The sequence below is a fragment of the Rhododendron vialii genome, chromosome 6a (genome assembly GCF_030253575.1).
Source record: "Rhododendron vialii isolate Sample 1 chromosome 6a, ASM3025357v1".
Lineage (NCBI taxonomy): Eukaryota > Viridiplantae > Streptophyta > Magnoliopsida > Ericales > Ericaceae > Rhododendron > Rhododendron vialii.
In genome coordinates, this window is record NC_080562.1 from 11,536,483 (window position 1) to 11,560,604 (window position 24,122).

Consider the following 24,122-nt stretch of genomic DNA (forward strand, 5'->3'; position numbering starts at 1 on the left):
AAAGGATAAAATAGTAGATTCAAGTGGATAAAGAGACAAAAAAAAAAGGAGTGTGAATTGTAAAAAAAAGAATGTGAAAATCAATTCTTTTTGTTTTTACTTTTAAGTACTACAGATTTAAAATTAGAAGGGTAAAATAGAACTTTCATTAACTATGACCCTCTTGGTTTGAAAGTGTGACAATATTTTAGGAACAATAAAAATGATTAACTGGAACTAAAAAATGGGGATGGAGGAGTAAAAAATTGGAGTGGAAAAGCATTTTTCCTTTTTAACTTCGTTTTTGCCAATAGAATTTCCAGGGAAGGAAGAGCTGATGAATACCATCAACCAATAGAAAACGAGCACTAAAACATCACGATCCGACTCGCCATTCCAACAACCCCATCTCGACCGTCAAACCGAGCCACAGAAAACACAACGGAACCAATCCTCGGCTGTACGATTCTCTCTCCTCAATCGAACTCGATCGAACCAGAATAAAAAGTCAAATCCTAGCCGCCCAAGTACAAACCCACGGACCCCTATATAAATAAGATTCACATATCCTTCTCCTACGTCCCTCTGCGCCAGCACATTTGTCTTGTCTTTCTTCCTTTGTTTCTTGAGAAATACTGCTACTTTCCTCGCTCTCGCACGCGATCTCGTTTCTCCCGATTCGGTACGTGTACTTCCCTCTTGTTCTCTTCTGCATATCGCTTTTCTGATGTCGAATTTGGCTAAATGCTTTTTAATTTCTGATGTTGTCCCTTGGATGATAGTATTACTGTTAGGCTTTTTTTTTCAATTTTGCACGGATTTCGCTATTAGGGCTTGGGATTGGGAAGAGAGCATGTGGGTTTATGTGTTTTCTGTTTGGTTTCTGGTTTTTAACAACTTGAAGGAGAAAGAAGATTTCTCTGGGGTTTCTAAAACGGCGGGAAGCCCTAGAATGCACGATATTTTGAAAGAAGTCTCCTTTTAACTTTTTTATTCAGAATTTAGGGCAATTAACCGCGTAGATTGTGTTAATGGACGGAAAATTACTTGGAATGGTATAAACATCGTGCGATTAGGGTTTCTTGACCGGCGGAAACCCTAGAATTCGTAATATTTAAAAAAGGATGACTCTTTTCATGTGTTTATTCAGAACTTACGGGCAATTAATTGCGTCATCTTTGCGTTAATGGACGAAAAGTGATTTGGAAGAACTAGGTTTTGTTCCTCCCTGTGTCCAGATGATTAGGGTTTCATGTTCAGTTGTAAATGATGTTGTATTTTGTTGATTTATTATGTTCGGTAACATAAGATGGCTCGTACCAAGCAAACTGCTCGTAAGTCTACAGGAGGCAAGGCGCCAAGGAAGCAGCTTGCGACCAAGGTTCTGTCATCTTTCTTTTTTCGTTTGTTCCACATCTTTTCCCAAAATTTTTTTTTTTTCTTTTTTATGAATTATGGATTTTGAAGTACGCTATATTTGTTTTTGGGAAATAACTTTTATGCGTTTGTGTTTTCAGGCTGCTCGTAAGTCTGCCCCAACTACTGGAGGAGTGAAGAAGCCCCACAGATACAGGCCTGGAACTGTTGCTCTTCGGTGAGTGATGCATTCGTGCGAACATCTGTTTTTTTTTTTCTTAATTGAGTGTTCTTATAATAAAGAAGATTGTATAAAATATACAATATTAAAGCATCCAACTCCAAACCAATTGGCAAAGAGTGGAGAGGTTGCTCAAATTCATATACTAGTTTTGGAGGAGATATTTAACCGACAAAACCCAATAATTATTATAAGATTCGTTCTCTTATTGTTAGTGAATGATAATACTTCATCTAGAGAAACGGAAAGTGGTTGTTATGTAATGTTTAATTTGTTTGATGAATGGTGCAGTGAAATCCGCAAGTATCAGAAGAGTACTGAACTCCTAATCAGGAAGCTACCTTTCCAGAGGCTTGTTCGTGAGATTGCTCAAGACTTCAAGGTGGTTGATCTGTTTTATGTTGTTATTGTCCCTTTGATTAATTGTTTTCTGTATCTTGTGTTTCACATTGCATCGCATGGAATTTTGACTTGTGGTGGTATGTAACATGGTTTTGAATGTCCCTGCTTTTTCTTTTCTCTTTTTCCAAATACAAAATAACAGGATCTATATCTTTCCTTTTTAGTTGATGGCAAATACTTGACAATCCTTTCCTCCCAGTGATCATACATTGCAGCTATAGTTTATGAAATCTTACATGTGACTAATGACAATGGTGAATGGGGTCTTTTTCTTAGTGTTTTATTTTGTCTTTTGGAGTAACCATGGCAGATATCTTTTGCCTCTCAACTTTTTTGCTTTGTTTATAAGTTAGTTATGGTTCTGGAATCTTGTTTTTAGTGAACTTATGGGATTTTCATTTGGTGCAGACTGACCTGAGGTTCCAGAGCCATGCAGTCTTGGCACTGCAGGAGGCAGCAGAGGCATACCTTGTTGGGTTGTTTGAAGACACTAATCTCTGTGCAATTCACGCCAAGCGTGTCACTATTATGCCCAAGGATATTCAGCTTGCCAGGAGAATTAGGGGTGAGAGGGCTTAATTGGGCACTGATTGTTGACGAAGATGGCAACCCTTAGATGTTTTAGGCACTGTCTATTTTACTAGAAGTATATTTTGTTTGTTATTTCCTTCTTGTGGATGATTGATAGATATTAATGTGATGGTATTATGGTTGTGGATTAATGCGCTGAATCTTGGGTGTGGTCTTGGGTTTGGTTGGGATTGTCCAATGTCTGATGGTTTTAATCAAATTTCCGTTCTCCAGTTTATGCGCTTGTGTTTTGAGGTTCTTCTGAGGAGGTGTACCTCATGATGCACTGAACTTGTCTGGGTGGTGGAATGAAATTTAGAATTGTGCAATCAACTTATCATTTCCTTGCATTTGTATTGTTATGGTATATGATTTTTGGCCGCATACTAACTTATGGCAAGGCAAATATTATGAGTTTGAATTTTGCTGTGGATGCCAGAGGTTTATGGATACATGTGTTAGATTTCAATTCTTGAAATTTAGATGTCGAGTGTTGTCGGGTTATTGCATGAAGATTGTATGTTTTGCGAAGAATAAATCCTTGGATTTAAGACCAAAGGGCAGCTCTATCGGGATGTTTCGGGACACGGATGGAACTGTGATGTTATTCAACTGTACCACCAATCGAATCTGGGATTCCCATTTTACGTGAGGCAAAATCACTCAAATTTGTCCCACAGCTAGATAGCTACCCCGGAAAGCCAACAGTGTGAAAACCAAGTTAGATGCGTAGACTAGTGGGCAGATGAAAATGAAAATGAATTTTGTTCTTTATCGGATAATGAAAATGAGTCGAGTTTTGTTCCCCTTGTAATTTACCTTCTCGGACATGTTTGGCAGTGTAGAGTAAACGAAAAAAGTAGGCAGATATTTGAAGTGTGAGTTCGGTTCTTTTAAAATTGGTCTAACTCGAGCTTAGCTCGTTTGAACTCGGTTTATTTACTAAACGAGCTTCTATAAACAAATCGAGTCTATACAAATGAGTTGAGTCGCTCACGGAAAGTAGAAAAATAACTCGAGCCTCAATCTCAAAAACTCTTTTACTATTAAGTTGAGCTTAGAATTGCTTGCGAAAAAATCGATTTATTTGAATCCCTAGGTAGGAGGGTGTGTATCTACCTTATAACTAGGTTGATAATCAAATTATGCATTTTGAGTTCTACTCGTTAAAAACTACTCCATTTAAAGTTTGTTAAGCTTTCAAATCAAGATTGAACCTGATTAAAAATAATAATAATTAAGATTGAACAAATTATCACTTGGCTCGTACTATTTATTATATTTAAAACATTCGATTTTTTGTTTTGATCGGCTAAAACATTCGAATTATTCAAGATCAACTCGATTGCTTTGAGTAAAGCTCAATTGAAGTCTACTAACCTTCTAAACAAACCACATCTAAATATAACACCAACTCCCATTCAAGAATTAGCTTATCCGGATGGAAAAAAAAAATCAAATTACCCCTTAAATCATTTTGTATCCAAGGGTGTTAGCTAATAACACCTCCCACCCTAGGATTAGCTTATCTGGGTGGGGAAAAAAAAACACAAATTACCCCCAAATCATTTTGTATTCTCAATGAAATGATTAAATGAGAGCAACCAAGTATATTATCATATTATCCACTCTTATCCATTCATATCAACTACTACCCAAACCAAGTATTAGGTAATCCCCTCCTTAAATAATCCCTCCTTATAACTAGGGGTGACAAATTGAACCCAAACCCATTAACAAACCCAGACCCATCAACTAAAAAATAGACCCAACCCAACCAATTTATTAGTTGGGTAAGAATGGGTCCAAACCCAACTAACCCATTGTTAGTTGGGTCTTAATTGGACATCAATTGGGTCAACTTAAAGGACATCAATTGGGTCAACTTAAATGACCCAATGGGTCATGAAAGTAACTCTTTGCCAGATTTCACTAGGAATGAAATTCCCAGCTCGGTAAGCCTCTTTACCAGGTCTCTCTCTCTCTCTCTCTCTCTCTCTCTCTCTCAATTCTTCTGTGCTAAATTACACGTGTCCAAAAATATTTTGAACGATACGAATTAAAAACCAATTGTGATCGGTAATAATTATTTTGACCAGTCAAAATTGAAAACACATCTCATCCATCGATTGCCGGAATGGACTAATGAAATTGCGCTCCGCCGTGAATAAGTTTCTCTTATGGTAGTCCCGCATAGGTTTGGATTAAAAAGTTAAGTGACTTATTTTTGTCCTTATTCAAATTTTTTTGTTTTGCGTCAAACTTTTGTGACTTATGGATTTGTTTCAACGAGAGGAATTGGAAAAGTAAAAAAAATTGATCGAAACTTATAATTTTTTGAATAAAGACAAAAATAAGTCAATAAGACAAAAAAAATTTACTTATTCTTGTCTTTTTGAAAAAAATTTATGAGTTTCAATTATAATTTTTTTACTTTTTCGATTTTTCTTGATGAGACCAATCACTATTGTTTGACGCAACAGTATCAAATACGAAAAAAAATTGAATAAATACAAAAAAAAAGATATATACATCTCGCAATGGGTTTGTTTTGATTCTGATCGAATGGAAAATTCAACTTACGAATGGAACGCTAGCTTGTTCGGGGCTTATTCAAAAAAATAAGCCAATTTTTTGAATGAAGACAAAAATAAGCCAATTTTTTTCGTCTTTATTCAAAAAAATATGAATTTCGATCATAATTTTTTACTTTTTAGATTCTTCTCTTCATGACAAAGCAACAATCCTTAAAAATTTGACCAAAAACTAACAAATGCGAAAAATATTTGAATAAAGACAAAAAAATAAGTCACTTGGATACACTGCGATTTGGTAATTAAGAGCGACCAATATGGTAATTAAGTATAAGGGGTAATTTGGTCATTTTTGTAGTACAGGGATAGTGTGATAATTTTAGTGTACATGGTATTTTAGTCCTTTAAATTTACAGTGGACATATGTATTTTAGTCATTTCGGTATATAGTATGTAATTGGATTAATGGCCGGATCGGATTTGCTTTTAAATAAATGGGTTGAGTTGGGTATGGATAATTAGACTCATAATTAATGGGTCTAAATGGATCAATGACCCATTAAAGACCCAACCCACTTGCAACTTACCCATTTAAACCCAAACCCGCCCATTTGACACCCTACTTATAACATATACACTCTTCTTTTTCCTTATCCACCCAAAACCTTATCCGTCCGACAAACGATCCGTTAAAAGTGTTTAGACTGATGGTTAATGGTTAAGACTGCTCATGATAAAGCTCGAAGACAGTGTAAACATATCTACTACATATACTATTGGTTTCTGTGACGGTAAAAGAAAAAACAAGCTTTCGTTCTCACTTGTCGCAAGCAAAACAACTCAGACTGTTACAAGTCTTTTATTTTGCGTGTACAGAAAACTGACATCGTTGCTTAAGTTTATTCTACTCAATGACCTGGTACTGCTACAAAACAGTTGAAGCAGGAAAAATGCAGCCGAGAAATTGCGTCCAAATGATGGTTGTCAATAGCTTATCTCAGAAGCAACACATGTTTGGACTTTAACAAGTCCCAATGCGGGAAAAAAAATTATTAGATACTAATCGGAGTTCTCCTTTCAATTGTTAAATCCTCACTTCAGAAATTGATCTGGGAGATCCAAGCAAGTTGGATACAATGGCTAGAACCATATTATATCTATCTTCACCAGGCACCACCTACAATGGACCAGGAAATGTGCCATTCTCCCTTTGCTCGTTCCACCGATCAACCTGCATTCATAGAAGCAAGGCAAAAAAAATTTCATGCACACTTCTAAAGGTTGAGATCACGCAGTGGAAAAATAATATACATTATAATTTAATTCATGAAGCCCCTCTGATTTGATAAGTTTCACACTTAGACCTGCAAAATTGGTGGACTGACCCTAGTTTTTTCGTAATCATATCAACCGGGCTTGAGAATATTCGAAAACAATCTTAGGTTACCATATGAGGGTATGGGAAATGGGAACAGATACATACCCATTCGCCGGGGCAAAGAGATCTGTAGTATTTTGCAAACTTATCACACTCAGGTGCACCTTCCCCCTTTGCAGCTACACACCTGAACAAACCAGAAAACAAGATGACGGAAAAATTAATGGGGCCAAGAAGGTGAGGGAATAAATCAGCTTTAAGAATTAACTCTTGGATCAGATTCACTCACCGATGATACTCAATGTACCGAGTAAAGCAATGCCTAGATTGATTTGTAGTTGGGAAACGGAAATCTGCAGGTGCTGTCTCAAGCTGGTATTTGATATACACAAGGAAGAAAGAAACATTAGAAGATGAAAGTACAAGCAATGCCAATGATGAAAATTTCGCTTTGGTATGTTTGTTTTGGTAAGCTAGGAAAACGAAATGTTTTGAAAACATATTGAAAATGTAGCCAGAACATAAAGGAAATGTCACAAGAACTTGGAAGATATCAATATGCCACTGATTTACATTTCTAATAGCTATGTAAAGAACTCAATGTTCTGGTATGTTTCACATTTCAAAGAATTTCAACATATTTCAGTTCGTTTCGGTATGAGTTGGTGGAAAATAAGAATTTCAGGATTCACTGATGTTTCATTTGGGTCTCCTAGGAAACAAAATTGTTTCAGCCATTTCAACTGCAAACCTCAACAATGAGTTGAAATTGGATGGGCCAAACAAGCTTACCTTAATCTCTGGTGTCTCTTCAGCATCTTGATCCCCTGAGTCTTCTTGATCAGCACTCTCGCTGCTTTCCTCAGCAGTAGGTTCGGTGGCTTCAGACGCACTCTCCTCTGCAACTGGAGTGGTAATGTTGCTTTCTTCAGTAGTAGTGGTAGAAGCTCCGCTACTTTCATCATCAGCAGCTGGGGATACTCCATTCGAACTAACAACTAGATTTTCCTCAGTTTTCGGAGTTGCAACTTCCTCAGAGGTGGTGTTTGCAGGGTTCTTCACCTCAGGTTCTTCTGCAGCTTTCATACTCATATCCTGCTTCTCTTCTTTCACCAATAAGTATTGCTGTGTATCAAAGCATCAGACAAGAAGACTCTACTATGAGCAACAGATACCACTAGCAGACATGAGAAGATGTAAGGTAGTGTTTGGTTCACTGGAATGAAGCTGGAATAAAATGATCAGTCCCTTCCATTACTCATTTCCATGTTTGGTTCACAAATAAATTACAAGATTTACAAATGGAAGCATCATTGAACAATTTAGGTGAATGTACATTCCATTGGGAGGCCAAGGAATGACCATTCATTCCATCCCAAAACATCACAACAATCCAAGAACACTGCCTAAGAGAGCATGCTGAAAGCAAAGGGCCAGCCTCCCATGTTCTCACAATCATATAATTGGTACTAGCATCTTGCCCGTTCGATGCACGGGGACAAAAAAAAACATGAACTTTTTCTTGTTGTCCTATACATCAGTGGATTGGCACATAAATTTTGTAAAAAGTGTAGAATAATGAATAAAAAGATGAAAAAAATTGCGAAATTACACGTAGGAGAGAGAATTAAGGAGAGAGCTTTGTTTTATTTTAGGTAACTACATTCTTATAGTATGACCGAACTTTGTCTAGGACTAAGACAAACTGAAATTTTATGCTGTTAGCTTTTTATTCACCTAAAAAACAATGGCAACCCATAATGAAAACACTTTAACTGCATGATATCAGTTATTATAGCCTAGAAATATACCAAGGATTATTTTTAGCGGAAACACGGAACTTCAGATACTATATAAGGTGCAAGTACCCTTTTAGATCTGAATACTGTAAGTTCGAACACAGGCAAGAACTTGGCACTTTAAAACAAAATAAGCCTACTCAGAGAGAGATAGTATTTAAACAAAGAACCTGATGAAGTCATGGAAAACACAGATGGAGTCATCAGAATTCTAAGCTTGAAAAATAAAGAGCTGAGCAAATGCTGGAGGAAAATGAGGAGAAAAAGTAAATGCATGCTAGAAAAACATTGATTGATATAAGCAGCAATAACATTTTGCATAGGTAGGTACATAAGGCCATTGAATTTCACAAGACAGAAGAAAGCTCGACAAAAATAGGTAAAAAAAAAAAAGTTAAATTGATTACAAGACAGAGCCTATAGAGAAAATTGTTGTGTAAATACATAATCAAGCTTCAAACCAAAATCCTATCACATGCTCTACGAAGACAAAAGCATAGCTTACGAGAAAAAGAAGGTAAAAGCAAAAAGCTCAAGATCTGTAGCACCAGCAGTTCAAGCGATGCAGCTCAGGGTGAGGGCCTAAAGCCCAAAAATAGTATATTCTTTCATAGAGTTGAGGAGAATGTGGAATTCAACTGTCAACAAGTCAGATTTGAAACTTGGTATATGTAAACCTAACACACTTTACCAGGTTAACACTTGCAAACATCCTGACCAACAGGATAACCGATAACCAATACAATGTTAGCTAATTACAGCTTCGATATATTCAAATACTGATTTTTCTACATAAATCATTAACTGGGTATAGACCGTAAAATGCCACCAAAACTTCAATCAATTTCGTACCCTAGTGTGGTCATGACAGCCTACAAGTTGTCAGAGAAAAGTTGGGCACGGAACATGTTAATGAGTTGGGTAGGCAATGGATCCCCCGAGCACATAAGAAATACTCGGTTGTATCGTTTAGAATATAATGTATGTGGGTATATGGTACCAAGTATCAAGGTATGAAGGAAACAGGGAGAGTTCAAGAGGCGAAGGTTAGCCCGGCCGAAGGAGACCCCTGAGGCATGGCTGAAGGATAACCCCCTCCTGAAGTCGAAGGCTTACACTTGGGCTGAAGGCAGGGCCCAAGTCACTCGGGACCGAAGGAGGATTGTGGATTGGAGGCTTAAATTCAAGGGATCATCTGAAGGTGAGCTTCAGACCAGTCTTAGGCTGCGTTCTTATGAACTTAACTTAAATATGGAAATTTTGTCCTTATTTGAATTTTTTTCGCATTTGTTAGTTTTGCGCCAAATTTTTGTAGGTTAAATCGGAAAAGTAAACTTTTTTACTTTTACCCAAGTATTTTGAGAAATAACCACTTTTTAGCGCAAAAAGTGACACTCACAAAAGTTTGGCACAAAACTAACCAATGCAAAAAAAATTCAAATAAGGACAAAATTCTTAGATTTAAGTTAAGTTTAAGTTAAGTTCATAAGAACGCAACCTTAGAGCATCCGCACCAGCATCAATAAATTTTGGACCAAATTAGAGAGCTAAAAGTCACTTTATTACTTTAGCTATCTATTTTTAAAATGTTCACTGCATCAGACTCTTTATTTACACTCTCTTTTCAATTAAATATACAATGAAACTAATATGGGGCTTCTCCTGAAAAGGACGGGTAGTGCAAATAAGTGGGGACTTTTGATAAAATAATATAATAATAGGAGGTGGGGCTAAGAATAATAGTATTATATGAAATGACTAGTGAATAGTTTCTCGGCTTACTAAACGAGGAACTATTCCTCTTTTATATTGCAGGGTATTATAGCAAGTCTGGTGCAGAGTACATTTTAGACTTTTTTTGGATTTCTCTCGCTACTTTAGTTTGCATGGGCTTTTAACAAGCCTGATACAGATGCCCTTAGAGAGAGACGTAGACCCTTTGACCAAAGGACAACTTCTCGGTTTGTGTATCATACCTCTTTTGAACCTCTGAGAGCATCTCCAGCCTTCACCCATATTTTTATTCAAATTTGAGTCAAATTTTGGGTAAAAATCCATTTTGGGTAGACACATCTCCAACCATCAAACCCAAATTTTACACATCTCCCTCTTAGGGCTCTTTCTCTCTCTCACTAACTAGCCGTTGGAGAAATAAGCCAAGGCAAAAGTTGTCTCAGATTTGGGCAAAAAAATGGGTAAAACCCAAAATGGGGAAGGGTTTGGATCAAAGATTGGAGAAAGATTTTTGTAGTTTTTGCCCCATTTTTAAATTTGAATCTTAAAATGGGTCAAGGTTGGAGATGCTCTGAATACCTCAGACTTTGGTAGGTGTAACTTACCTATGCAGCTCCTTCCATATAGGGGGAATTACGGTTCAGTGGAGAGTGGGGCAAATAAGTCCCAACACATGGGACACTTTTTAGGAATTAAAAACCCATGGAAAGAGGAAAAATAATGCCCAGCTCATGGTATTCATAATTTACTCAGACAAAAATACCCTTTTTCTATTGTAACACACACTCAGAGAGCAATGAATACACATTCAGGGAGCAATGTACACACACTCAGAGAGCAGTATTATATGATTGAAAGAGCAATATAATTTAATTGAAAGTGCAATATTATGTGATTGAAAGAGCAGTGAAGCTACATCCACCGATTTCCAGGTCGATGAACTTCCACTGATACCTTATACACAACGCCGTTTTGGATTATTATTTTTTTGGTGTTGAAACATTTGGTTTTATCCTTCTCTTAGGACTCTTCAACGAGAGCCCTAGAACTAAAAATTAATTATGATGCTTTAGGATAAAATGATCAAAAAAATAAGTTCTTTACACCGGTTCAAACGGATTGAAAATCGGAATGCTTAATTTTTTTCATTTGGTTTTATGGTTCTCTTAAGGCTTTTCAACGAGAGCCACAGAGTTAAAAATTAATTATGATCCTTTAAGATAAAATGATAAGAAAAATAAGATATTTGCACCAGTTCAAAATGATTGAAAAATTGGAACACTAATTTTTTTCATTTGGTTTTATGATTTTCTTAAGGCTCTTCAACCAGAGTCCTAGAGTTAAAATTTAATTATGATCCTTTAAGATAAAATGATTAGAAAAATAAAACCAATTTTTTTCTTAAATAATCATAATTAATTTTTAGCTCTAGGGCTCTCGCTGAAAAGCCCTAAGAGAACCACAAAACCAAATGAAAAAATTAAGTGTTCTAATTTTTCATCCGTTTGAACTGATGCAAAAATCTTATTTTTCTAATCATTTTATCAAAAAGGATCATAATTAATTTTTAACTCTACGGCTCTTGTTGAAGAGCCCTAAGAGAAGGATAAAACTAAATATTTAAAAAAAAAAAATCCAAACCCATATTCAACTTAGATCCATAGAAGGGGCAATTTAGATTTATAGAATGAGCAATTTAGGTCCAAACCCAAATTCAACTACATATCGACTTATGATCTTATACAATGAGCAACTTAGGTTCATAGAAGGGTCAACTTAGATTTATAGAAGAGGCAACATAGGTCCATAAAAAGGGTAACTTAGGTCCAAACCCATATTCAACTTAGGCCCATAGAAGGGACAACTTAGATTCATAGAATGGGCAATTTAGGTGAAAGCCCAGATTCAACTATATATCGACTCATGATCTCATAGAAGGGGCAACTTAGGTCCATAGAAATGACATCTTAGGTTTATAGAATGGACAACTTAAGTACATAGAAGGGGCAACTAAAAGTCCAAACCTAGATTCAATTTAGGTCCATAGAAGGGACAACTTAGATTCATAGAAAGGGCAACTTAGGTCCAAACTCAGATTCAAGTACATATCAACTCATGATCTCATACAATGGGTAATTTAGGTTCATAAAAGGGACAATTTAGATTTATAGAAGGGGCAACTTAAGTCCATAGAAGGGGCAACTTAGATCCAAACCCAGATTCAACTTCAAACTGACTCCATGTATGGGGAATTTCTTTTTCTCCGTTTCATGTATTGAGAATTTGGTTTTCTCCATTTCATGTATGTGCAATTTCACAAAAAAATTGAGGGCATAATAGTCATTTTAGGTGGTCCTTTCCATGTATTGGCAATTTCTTTTCTCCTTTTCATGTTTAGATGAATTTGAAAAAAAGTGGTCCATGCGTTGGGCATTATTTGCCTCTCTTACCACTGTCTGGTAATTCCCCCTTCCATATATCACTGAACCTCTGACAGTCAACCTCATGGGTTTGACCCTAGGCCAACGACCTTTTGGTTTGTGACCTCTAGGGACCTTCCACCTGTCCTCAGACAGCTGGACTTCAGACCCTTCTCCTCACCTATATAAGGGACGCTTCCCCAACATTCTAAAGGCTCTCTACCGGACTCTTGGCCAAACCCACTCATTGATACACAACACAGAGTGCATTACTCAACCTCTCTACTGCCACCCCATCTCTCTCTAGGATCTGCCTTGGCTCTCTCCTCCTCCGCCTTCAACGGTCCCGAGTCTTCAGAACTTGTCAACATCCTAGAACACTCTCATGCTTTGGGTCTACCCTCAGGTACGCAACCTAACCTATGAAGCACGAATACTCTATTTTGGCCTAAATATCATCATGTATCGTATCCGTATCGAATGTTGTACTCTTGGATATCCTCCAGATACGTATCCGGTATGTTTTTTAAAAGTATCCTGCTTTTAGAATTATTTTTTGGTATCCCGATATGTTTCGGATACGCGCGGATACGTGTTGGATACGGGCGAGGGTAAATATATTATTACTTAAAATATATGGGTTAACATTGCAATTAGGACTATATTTTTCTTTTTCCCCCACCAATCGATACCAGAAACACACCGACGATATCCTCTCTCTCGTCTCTCATCTCTCTTTTACAACCTTGTAAGTCCCCCCCCCCCCCCCCCCCCTCTCTCTCTCTCGCGTTGGGTGTGTGTGTGTGTATATATATTTAATCCAGTTATATATATAACTACATGTAAATATCTATCTCGGCATGTGAAATGGTGAATTTGTGTAATGAAATTTTTTAATCATTAATGGAATTTTAGAAATTAAAAATTATATACAATACATTTTTATTTACTTTTATATTCAACGTATCCCTCAACGTATCGTATCCTTATTTTTGGAAAAATAACGTATTCGCGTATCAGTATCGTATCGTATCCGTATCTGTATCCGTGCTTCTTAGAACCTAACACACAATGAAACAACGAGGCCATCTTTGTGATGAAAAAAGAGAATTTAGCAAGGGCTGAGGAGAAGTTTGTTAAAGCCCTTGTATAAATCTGAACCAAGTAAGTTTGTTAAAGCCCCTGTATAAATCTGAACCAAGTAAATTTACAAATCAAAAACTGAACTCCCATCAATAAAACGATCAGAAAGAAACTGCATATTTCAGGGTAAACATCGGAAGCCCAAACAATCTCTCAGTCATGACTATATAAGATACCTCAGAATCTTTTTTCTTTTTCTTTTGAACACGTCACATTAAGATACCTCAGAATCCAGGATTGGGAATTCCTCGGCAATTTTCCCAATGGCATGTGGCGCGGCTTTGTGGAGATCTTGGGTTTGGGTTTGAGCTGATGGAGTAGCATTGAAACCCCTGCTGCAGTAATCTAACCAACTAAAATCTACCCCTAAGCCAGAAACTAAAAAGAAAAGATCAAAAAAAAAAAAAAAGCCCATACGGTCCATACCCGAATCCGAAACAAAGTTCAAGACATTCCATAAATCAAGAGAATCAGAATCACCTCTTATTAGTCCAGAAAAACCAGAATTATACATAAATAAAGATTTCCCTGAATTGTTTTATACACAGTGCCACACATCAGATCATTATGCTACAAATTCAGTCTTTCTGCATTTGTATAAGAAACAGATCCGTTCAAGTCACAGCCGTTCAGAGAAAAACAGATATCGAGGCTCAAAATTTATCGAATTTTCAAACAAAACGACAAGAGATCGATTTAGATCTACTTGGTAAAACAATCTGAAAAGCGTCCGAAGCCATTTCAACATTACGCAAACGAAAATAAGTGTGCATGAGGGTGTATAGGTAAAATTACCTCATTTAGGGACTGGATTTTGGTGTTGTCGACTTGCGCCATGGATGGATTGGACGGGGGGAGCTTCAGCTGCGAGAGACGGCTGATGAAGGAGTTACAGCAGAGTAGGAGGAACGCGAAGGAGGCGAGAGGGTGAAGGCCGTTCACAGTTAGCCACGTGTCGCTTCTCGATCCCGTTGAAAAGATTATCGGGCCGTTGGGTTTGGGTTACAATTTTGTCAGAATGGTACGTAATTAAACTCAAAGACATTTCCCCCAATCGGGAAGCCCAACAAAATGGCACCAAAAGCCCTAGGAATGGGATTACTCCATTTGTCCTGTTTTGTTTGTTTGTCACAATTAGTTGTATCATTTTAATCTTTAACAAATAAAACATTTAAAAATATATATTTTTTGGACATTTTTTTTTTCAGATTGAAAAGTATTCATTAAAATCTTTTGAACGGTACAAGAAAAAAACAATCAAGAAATTATTTCAAAAAGAATTTATTTTTTAAGGTCAAAATGACACGGTCTCCCGTAGATAGAGAACATAATGGGAAAGAGGGAGAGGGAGTATTATGGTGCCTTCAAATTAAGTATGTAGGTGTTACAGGCGAAGACGAGGACGCTGAGGAGTGAAAAATTATACTCCATTGTTACACCTAAACTAACCTAAATCTATGGGAAAGGAGTACGGGGGATCACCCCAACCGTCCTAATGGTGCTCGAGTCCAATGGGAGCACCTTGCAGGGATTAGTGTTTGAACTCAATTCACTAGGTTAGTTCTAACCTCTTGGGCTAGCCCCAAAATGGTTTTTGGAGGATTGAACTTAACATTTAGCCATGGGGTAGGGTTTGAACTCATACATTCTTTTTCTTTTACCTATGTTTATTTATGTATCTACAGTGAAAATGTGGTATTTAATAAGTAGGAGAACAATTTTGTCATTTCCAATAATAAAGGCAAAAAAAAGTGAGAATAAAAGAGAGTGTCAATATAATTTTCCTTTAAATTAGAGATAGAGATACTTTTTTTTTATGAGGGAAAATAGAGAGAGAGAGAGAGATATATAAAAAGGAAAAAGGAAAAAGAAAGGCGAACAAACAAGAGAAACAATACTAAACAGTCATCCCCCAACTTGGATATGGTCCAGATCCTTCAACTCCATGTTCAGAACCTTCAAGCAAGGCAAAGGAAGCTCATCAGCTTAAAGGGATCCAGAGATTGTTCCTCATAGCCCAAGAAGCCATCTCATGAGCAAGGGAATTGGCTTGTCTAGGGATATAGGAAATTAATGACCCAATTGCAATTGTCTGCCCACAAAAACTTGATACTCACTCAAGCACATTTTGTACACAATCAGAGTACAATGCAACCTTTAGATAGTATGTAATTCGCATTTACAAGGCCGAGTATACAATGCAAAGAGTCTAGAGCTCGTAAGATATTTAAGTAACCACATTGTCACCCCATCCTCCTTCAAGAGTGTGGCTGATGGGTCCGACCTCGATGCTGATTTCTTGCGATTTTTCTTTGTTTTGTTTTGTTGTATTTTCTTTGGTTATTGTATTTGTAATCTTGTCGTTTTAATATAAATGATCTTCCTTTTGTCAAAAAACGTAGCTATGTTAAGTTTCTTTTCTTTTTTCTTTTGTTTTTTGCTCTGCGAAAGTTAGTATTGCATATTTTTTTTGGATAAGTAAAAGTTAGAGCATTTTACTAGTGTCTTTATTTCACCCCATACACTACAGTAGAGAGTCCAAGTTCAAAAATAGGCTCACACCAACCTCGCTTGGTGCTCCTTTCAAAATAGAAACGCTACAGTCACTAGCTTAAAGTAAAGGGGAACTATTCACCCGCTACTAATTTTTTTAAATTATTTTTCATGTATGTCTAGGTTCTAAAATCTCTTACACCTCTCTCTGGTATTATTATTATTTTTTATTTTTCATGTACTTATAAGTAGAGGGGAAATATTTTATTGAGAAGAGAGTGAGAGTAGAGAGTATAATGCATAGGTATTTTAAAAGTGAATAGCTAAATTAATAAAGTGATCCAAAATGTAAAGAAGCTGATGCGGATGCTCAAGTATTGTTATACTAATAGATTAGCACCTTGGAAGGTTGAACTCCTGACTTCTTTACTCCTAGTGCTTAAGATGCCGTTGGGCCAAAGACCTCTTGACAACTAGATTAAGTTGAGTTATGTTCGTCCACAATAATAAGCAAATAAGTAAACAGTACGTCATGTAAAGTTTTGAATTCCAAGTGAGAGTTATCGCATCCTTACAAATTACAGTAATTTTTCCAAACAATATGTGTGAGACTGGAGAGAAATAAACTTGGAAGTTTGTAGCAATAGGGGGAAGAGAGAGACCGAGATAAAATTGATCAGTTTGACATATACTAGTAGTGTTTTACACTGCCTTTCATAGGATTTCTCCTCCCCCCCCAAAAAAAAAACCCATCTTTTAGGCTCCATTTATTTAGATGTAAAATGTTTTACAATGTAAAATATTTTTTTAGAAAACAAATTTCAAACTTTTATTTTCCGGTGTTTGGTTGGTACTTGAAAAATATTTTCAGAAATTAACAAAATAGTGTAGAAAGAGAGTTGGGGGCTTAAATAATTGAGAAATCTAAGAATATTGGAATTGAACGTAGGTCAGGACTGACGATCGAGGAAATTGAGCAGTGAGAATTGCATTAGAAGGCAGCGGGTTCATTTCGGAAAATAACTTACGGAAGATTTAAGGGTAAGTTATTTTCATCCAATTAATAGAAAATGTTTTATAGGTAAAATATTTTCCTCATTTTTTACACAACCAAACACTGGAAAATAAGTAAAATATTTTACCGGAAAATATTTTCCTAATTTTTTACACAGCGAATTAATGTAATTTGAGATACTGAAAAAGCCCACAAGAAAGAAAAACAGATGCCTTGTCTTAGGAGGAAAATAATTTACAAACCAGCTGTAAATTTGATATTTCAGAGAGGCTTTGCATTCCACTGACTCAAATGGGCAGGAAAAAAAAAACAGTATATAATAATTTGCTGGGATGTGCTCTGATCAAATTTTTTTTTTGCAGGGATATGCACTTGAATTTAGTTGGCAACACAACGGCGTAGTTGACACAAAAACAGATGTACAAATAGAAGTTACAAGCAACAATCCTTCTATTTATCCATCCATATGATGCATCGGATACTCTTTCCCTGGAGGAGTAAGTCAAAAGCTTTGTTAATATCTTGGAAGCTGATTTCATGTGTCACGAATCCCTCCAAATTAAGCTCCTGAAAAACATCAATAATTCGTTCCATCAAATGAAGAAATACCAATGATTTAGCTAGCAATGTTTCCAAGGCTAAATTGAGAAAAAAATGTCTCTGAGACTTTCGTATTTGTGTCTTACTCTCCAAAAGTCTAAGCCTTGTCCTGTCAAAAAAATTTTTTTGTGTGGAAACAATACGGACTCTTGCTCTTTTATTGCTTATAAATAATTTTTACGTACTTATACCATTAAATCCAAATTCTAAACTAGATTGGGAGTGTCATGGTCCGCCTTTTCAATTGAGGTGGTGTTAGTAATACGAGCCACTACAAGAGGGAATGTCCGTGCAATTTAGCCTTAATAATACTATTGGTTACTAGACTCATCTTCCCGACAAAGTAGATCCGGCTCTAATAGTTCCGAATAAATTCAATACGTGCATTAAGGCAAAAGTGGACTAAGGATGCTTTCCTATTCTTCTTGCTGCTTGTTGTTTTGAATTGAGCTTCCATTCCGCCATTTCCTTCCTTAGGGAATGGAGTAAAGAAAAAAGTACCACTCGATTTCCACTGTCAATGTTCTTGCCTTTATTACTAATGCCACTACTCGAGAGAGTGTCTGTGTTATTTAGCCTTGACAATATTGGTTTCTAGACAGCTCTCTGCGTTAAATAGGAGTACTAGATAACCATGAAGTAGTCCTCAGAACTTACGTTATGTAGATACTTTTTGACAAAGAATGGAATGTCTGATTTGGCTTTGACTCCTCCGAAGTAGGATCCTGTAACAGTTTTTCCCCTGAGAATCTCAATAGAGCTGACGCTTAATGGCGAACCGTGCATCTCCACCCCCAGTATCACCGTTTTGCCCCACCCCTAACCACATCAAGAAATAAACCGACTCGATTAAAGTTCCATAAAACTTTGCTGTTTAATCCGAATGAAATGTTCAGAAAGTTTCTATATGAAACTCATTAACCAGAGGGGGAGAGAGACCGGTCGAGAGCTATTGATAGCATCTTGCATCAAGGACGCCAATCCAATGCACTCGAAGCAATAGTCAGCACCACCGTCTGTCATTTCTCTTATCACCTGATCATTAACTAACAGTTTATAGCACATAAAATCCTTGTCAAATTGATCAAAACATGCTGGGGATGAGCAGTATATTAATACCTCGGTGACTGATTTATGTGAGCAATTTGCAGGATTGATGAAGTCAGTAACCCCAAATTGCTTCCCTGCATGGCATGAGCAAGATAAATTTAGTTTCAACATTCCAAAACTGAACAAAGTTCCATTCTCCCATTAAGCTTCAGTCCAACTCGATTTAATTAGTTAAAACATCAGAAAAAGTACTATCAAGACTCACCAATGTCATATTTGTCAGGATTCAGATCAACTCCTATGATTTTTGAAGCTCCGCGCAGCCTTGCTCCTTCTGCAACCTGTTACACAGTATTTACACTTAGAAAACACTTCCCCTTCCTTTTGTACACGGATATTTTTCGGGAGGAGAAATTTGGGTAGGCTTTTGAAATCCAAGTACTCTAGCTATAACGTAGAATGATTTTAAAAGTCTGGTGTGCTAGTCCAAATTAAGAAAATTCTAGCCAGAGTCAAGTGAATTACCGCAAGGCCCACAGCCCCAAGGCCAAAGATTGCCACCGTGGAGCCTTGTTCCACCTCTGCAACCTTCCATGCTGCCCCCACTCCTGCAAAACTCACTCTAAAATCACTCGTTCGATCTTCCCCGTCATCACTGGCGTAAGAAATTTGAATGACAATAAGTAGCCAACCCCTGAATTATGTTACTGTTGAATGACTGCAGATTAGGGAAACCGAATACTCCTATCGCGATTTCCTCTTGTTTAAACTATTGGTTATTAGGATCATGGTTTTTGTCCTTGGTGACTTGGTGTCTCCATGTCAAGATGGTTGTAGCCTTGTAGGAGATAGAAGCACAGTTTTAAGGTATCCAAGAAAGACTCGTGGGAAAACCAGTTATTCAAGGCGATGAATCCGGTGCAGGGTTTGGGCATGTATTCGCATAGATGTTCCGGGAAAGAGCATGTGTCTTTTTTTCCAAAAATGTTTTTACTTCCTTAGAGGATAGGCCTAATCACATTTATTGTCTACCACCATATCTGCGACCTGAGGAATTTTATCAATGACGGGATGCTAATTTTCGCAATTGAATTTGACTAAATTAGATTGAATTGAGACTTGGCATTAATCAATTCACCCCCTCCACCACAAACTTCACTAACTCTCGAATGCCAACAGTTGCATACTAAAATCTTACCATGTGTTCTGCACTAAAACTTCAGTACATTCGGTGTCGGCTATATTGAAGAGTTAGGCTACATGACAGCAACAAAAAAGACTTATCTTGCAAGCAAGAAGTGCGCAAAAGGCGGCCGAAAGTGAAAGCAGAATTTGTGTACTAGGATCAGTCACTCACCAGTAGTAACTCCACAACCGAGCAAACAAGCCTTGTCAACAGGGATATCAGAGCTTATCTTCACGACATTGGCAATGTCCACGACAGTGTACTCGGCGAAGCTAGAAACGAACAAGAAGTGATTCAAATCCTGGCCGTTCGAGTCCTTGAATCTGCTGCTTCCGTCCCTCGGCATCCCATTGTAATGAGTGAATGGAAACGTTGTGCAACAATTGCTCTTTGTAGACTTGCAGTCCCTGCACTCTCCGCACTCCGGGAAAAATACAGGCAACACTCTGTCTCCTTGTTTTACTTCCTCCACGTTTTCTCCTACGCTCTCTACGACACTGGAATAGAAGGAAACAAAACCAATCTCAAAATGGTCTGTTTGGAAGTAGTATAAAGATTTATTTTACTGTATTAATAAACTTATCAAATGATCATATGAAAGAAAAAAAGGGACTAGTAACAAGTGTTATGCTATTACCCAACTGCTTCATGCCCAAAAATCCTTGGAAAAGCTGAAGCTGGTCCCTGGATGATGGCATGAGAGGGATAATTAGAACATAACTGTGCAGAATTGGCATGCCAAATATGATGTTGGCATGACATGTATGTTGTTCCGAAAGCAGTAAAAACTCAACGTACTATGAACAATGATGGTTATAACTACCGAAAAGAAGAACCAAACTACTACTAATATGCAAAATGGAAACAAGGAACAAACGAGAGAGAAAACCAAACAATGAAAAAACAAGGATTTATGTGGCTCGATTTATTATGGGTGTTAGCCTCTATCCTAAGGGCAAGGCAGCCAAACAATGGCTTTCACTAATTGAAGAGGAGAACAAATGCTCAAGAGAGCTTTCAAAGAAGAATTTCTGCTGAAAATTCATCTAGAAAACCTCACCAAACCCAAAATATAAGTGTTCTCTTCAAAGCCTACTTCTACATGAGACTCACCATAGAATGAATCTCTATACAAATAGGTGCATTAAAATTGTCGTCCTATCCTTACCAAAATTAATCACCTCAACACCAATATTGATCTCGTTGCACTCCTACGTACTCTAACGTGAGATACAAATTCAAAATAGAGTTTAGAGAGTCGAAAATGTCCAGGTTTTAGTGAATGCTCGTTTGGCATATTATATTGTCCGCGTAAGGTTGGGCTCAGGCTGGGAAGGATTGAGCTTGAAATGTACTACTACAACACTAGTTGGCTCGAGCCAACAGAAACGAGCCCGAGCCCACTTGGCTAGCTAGAACTCAAAATTGAGCAGATGCCCAACAATATATTCGATATAGGACATGATGGGGAGAACTTACCCAATTTAATTTCCAGAAGGTAACATCAGTGTGACAAAGGGAAGTGCAGATTACTTTGATCCGAACCTCCCAAGATTTCGGAGGGGCTACCTCTATCTCTTCTATAACCAGTGCTTCCCCTGCTTTTCTACACACTGCAGCTGTTGGAACACAGAACAAACAGAAATGAAAACAGACACTAATTAATCAAAATTCAAAAATGGCAACAGAAATGATGATCCCAATCCCAATACCAAGTGTTTTTAAAAGCAGATTCCCAATAGTGATCTGAAAATATGTATACCTTTGCATCTTATGGGTTTTCCTTCTGTCTTTGATGGGCATTTGTTCTCCTCCATTTCTCCTTTTTCTTGCTCTGGTTCTTTGCTTGAATGCTTCTCTTATGGACTTCTCTGTTCACTTATTAGGCGGTGGATTGCACTAAAAATTTATGAAAAATGCTACATACAAAGAAAAAACACCCGAAAAATGCCCTTAAAGTTGGTGTGGGTCCCACCAACCCACCCAACTCATTTTCTTTTCTTTTTTTTTTTTCCCTCTTGGGCCGGCCCTTATTTCTATTCTCTCTCTCCTATTATCTTCGTGTAAGGACCATGTGTTTTAAGGTTTCTTTCATTTTAGAGCCCGCCAAAACTGAAATCTCTGCAAAAAACAATACCAATTCTCTGCAATCTCTAAGTAGTTCCGTCAAAATTACTCCAACAACAATCTTCTAAATTTGGAGTCGAAGAAATGAGAGATTCGCCAAATGGGAGAAATGAATGGACAGAGATTCAACTATCTTCTAAGGTTGAGATCCATTCATTCTTATAGATTGTAATAATATACCTTCAATCTTTGAAGAGCAATCCCCTGCTTTTTGTTCTATTTTCTTGATTATATTTACTTATGATATCAGGGGTTTATACTTTGAAGTCACTTACACTGACACTGTTTTTTTTTTTTTTGGATGTTTTGATTTCCTGAGCATTTCCTCTGAATTGAGTGCTCTGGTTCTCGGATCAGAAAAAAAAAAAAAAAAAAGAGTGCTCTGGTTCTATTTGCAGGGCAGGAGCAGGGGAGATGAGGAGAGAGAGAATAGAAATGAGGACTGGCCCGAGAAGAAAAAAAAAGGGAAAATTAATGAGTTGGGTGGGTGGGTGGGTGGGTGGGTGGGTGGGCCCCACACTAACTTTAAGGGTTTTTTCTGGGTGTTTTTTCTTGGCATGTAGCATTCCCCTAAATTTATTGTATAAGGTGGACTTCTGTTCACTAACTTGAACTACTAACTTGTTCAGTTATAATTATAAAAGGTCATTGTTTTATGTAAGCAACTACCATATTATATAACTTTTTTTTTTTTTTGGCATATGGTACCATGCTTGGTGGTTGGTGCTGCTGTCGACAACTTTGTGGGTAGTCCCCCATCAGGGGTGTTCCACTTTTCAAAAAAAATACTTTTTGAAAAATAAAATTAATTTTAAGCTCAAAAATTATGTGTGTTTACGTAAATAATTTTTCTATCAATATGGATCTTGTTTGGTAGATCTCATTAAGATCTATTAAACTGTCCAAAAAAAATTGAAAAAATATTTTTCATTTTCATTATATTTAAGTTTGAAATTACCATCTTTTTTCAAAAAGTACTTTTTTTGAAAAGTGAAACACCTCTTGATTGTCCTCTACTCTGAATTTAACATTTTTACTTTATTAACATAACGATCTTGCTATTGTTTAGTGGGCTGACGATAAACACACTAGAAGACGAGAAAAACACGTATTTCTATGTATTTTATATCCTTTAATACACATTTACACATTCACTATTGTCAGCTCATTGAGCTGATTTAAGAATTTTTCTTAATCTAAAGGGAAAAAGCCAAAAGCCACTCCCCTATGAATTCTTAGAGCATGTACATCAGAAGATGTAAAATGTCTTTTTAGCTATTTTGGAGAAGAAAAGCACAAAAAATCAGCGTGCAGCAGATGAGGTAAAAGGGGAGGCAAAATACATTTATGAACAGTTCTTCTTCATTTTTACCTACGGACTATTCACACACCTTTCTTTTTTTATTGTTTCTTTCTCTCTCTCCTACCTCCTTTCTCTTCTCTTTTTTTTATCCAGTGAAACCCATTATCCTCGAAACCCTTCAGTTCGTCGACTGAACTCGTCGAATCCGGCCACTTCCGTTACTCATCAGCTCGTCGGAGAAGCCTTTGACGGAAAAGATGTAGTGAAAATCGATTTTCCCGGTGAAAAACAGTGGGCTGAAGTTTGATTTTATTTGGGCTTTCGATTTTTAAAGCAACGATTGATTTCGATTTGGGTTTGAAGCAGCGATCAACCCGTGATCTCCTTCGACGGCGGTTGACAAGCTCCAATCGGAGGTAGTCATATAGATCGAAGATTGGGTTTTGGGGGTCTGAAGACCGAATACGTTGTATACACATATATGTATGTATATGTAAACTTATTATTTAGGTAATATTTGTAATATTTGAAAAAAGAGAATATAAAATTTTAATAGATGTTAGGTAAAATAGATAGTGTTGGTGTAGTTGTGAAAGAAAAAGTTGATAGCTAAAATAAAATTGAGAATTGTTGACAATGTAGTATAACTCTCCACTGGTAAACTTGCTCTTATTACGTTTTTGAAGGATTGCTCGCATTTCATTTTCAAGTTTTGACTAGTTTCCTAACTTTCCTAACACAAATTCAATCAAGTCACAACAGCTGAACAGCTTGATGTACTCTCCTAAAAAA

The 24,122-nt window shown here is 37.0% G+C and overlaps 3 protein-coding genes across 3 annotated transcripts; 1 reads left to right on the forward strand and 2 right to left on the reverse strand.

Moving 5' to 3' along the window:
- The first annotated feature begins 308 nt into the window (after positions 1-308).
- LOC131328865 (histone H3.3) lies at positions 309-2,700 on the forward strand. Its single transcript, XM_058361824.1, has 5 exons — positions 309-661; positions 1,289-1,360; positions 1,497-1,573; positions 1,868-1,958; positions 2,387-2,700. The coding sequence occupies exons 2-5, from the start codon at positions 1,289-1,291 to the stop codon at positions 2,555-2,557; spliced, it is 411 nt and encodes a 136-aa protein (XP_058217807.1). The 5' UTR covers positions 309-661; the 3' UTR covers positions 2,558-2,700.
- A 3,174-nt stretch (positions 2,701-5,874) lies between these two features.
- Positions 5,875-14,603, reverse strand: LOC131328866 (cytochrome c oxidase subunit 6b-1-like). Its single transcript, XM_058361825.1, has 5 exons — positions 14,352-14,603; positions 7,253-7,585; positions 6,750-6,832; positions 6,566-6,647; positions 5,875-6,313 (listed from the first exon to the last, which is right to left on the reverse strand). Exons 1-5 carry the CDS (start codon positions 14,391-14,393, stop codon positions 6,260-6,262), a joined length of 594 nt encoding a protein of 197 aa, XP_058217808.1. The 5' UTR covers positions 14,394-14,603; the 3' UTR covers positions 5,875-6,259.
- A 2,659-nt stretch (positions 14,604-17,262) lies between these two features.
- On the reverse strand, positions 17,263-22,622 carry LOC131328867 (alcohol dehydrogenase-like 2). The gene is made up of 11 exons (XM_058361826.1): positions 22,591-22,622; positions 21,663-21,789; positions 21,380-21,519; positions 20,538-20,584; positions 20,072-20,397; positions 19,240-19,322; positions 18,980-19,055; positions 18,784-18,848; positions 18,604-18,699; positions 18,322-18,483; positions 17,263-17,631 (listed from the first exon to the last, which is right to left on the reverse strand). Exons 2-11 carry the CDS (start codon positions 21,715-21,717, stop codon positions 17,515-17,517), a joined length of 1,167 nt encoding a protein of 388 aa, XP_058217809.1. The 5' UTR covers positions 21,718-21,789; positions 22,591-22,622; the 3' UTR covers positions 17,263-17,514.
- Positions 22,623-24,122: the final 1,500 nt, after the last annotated feature.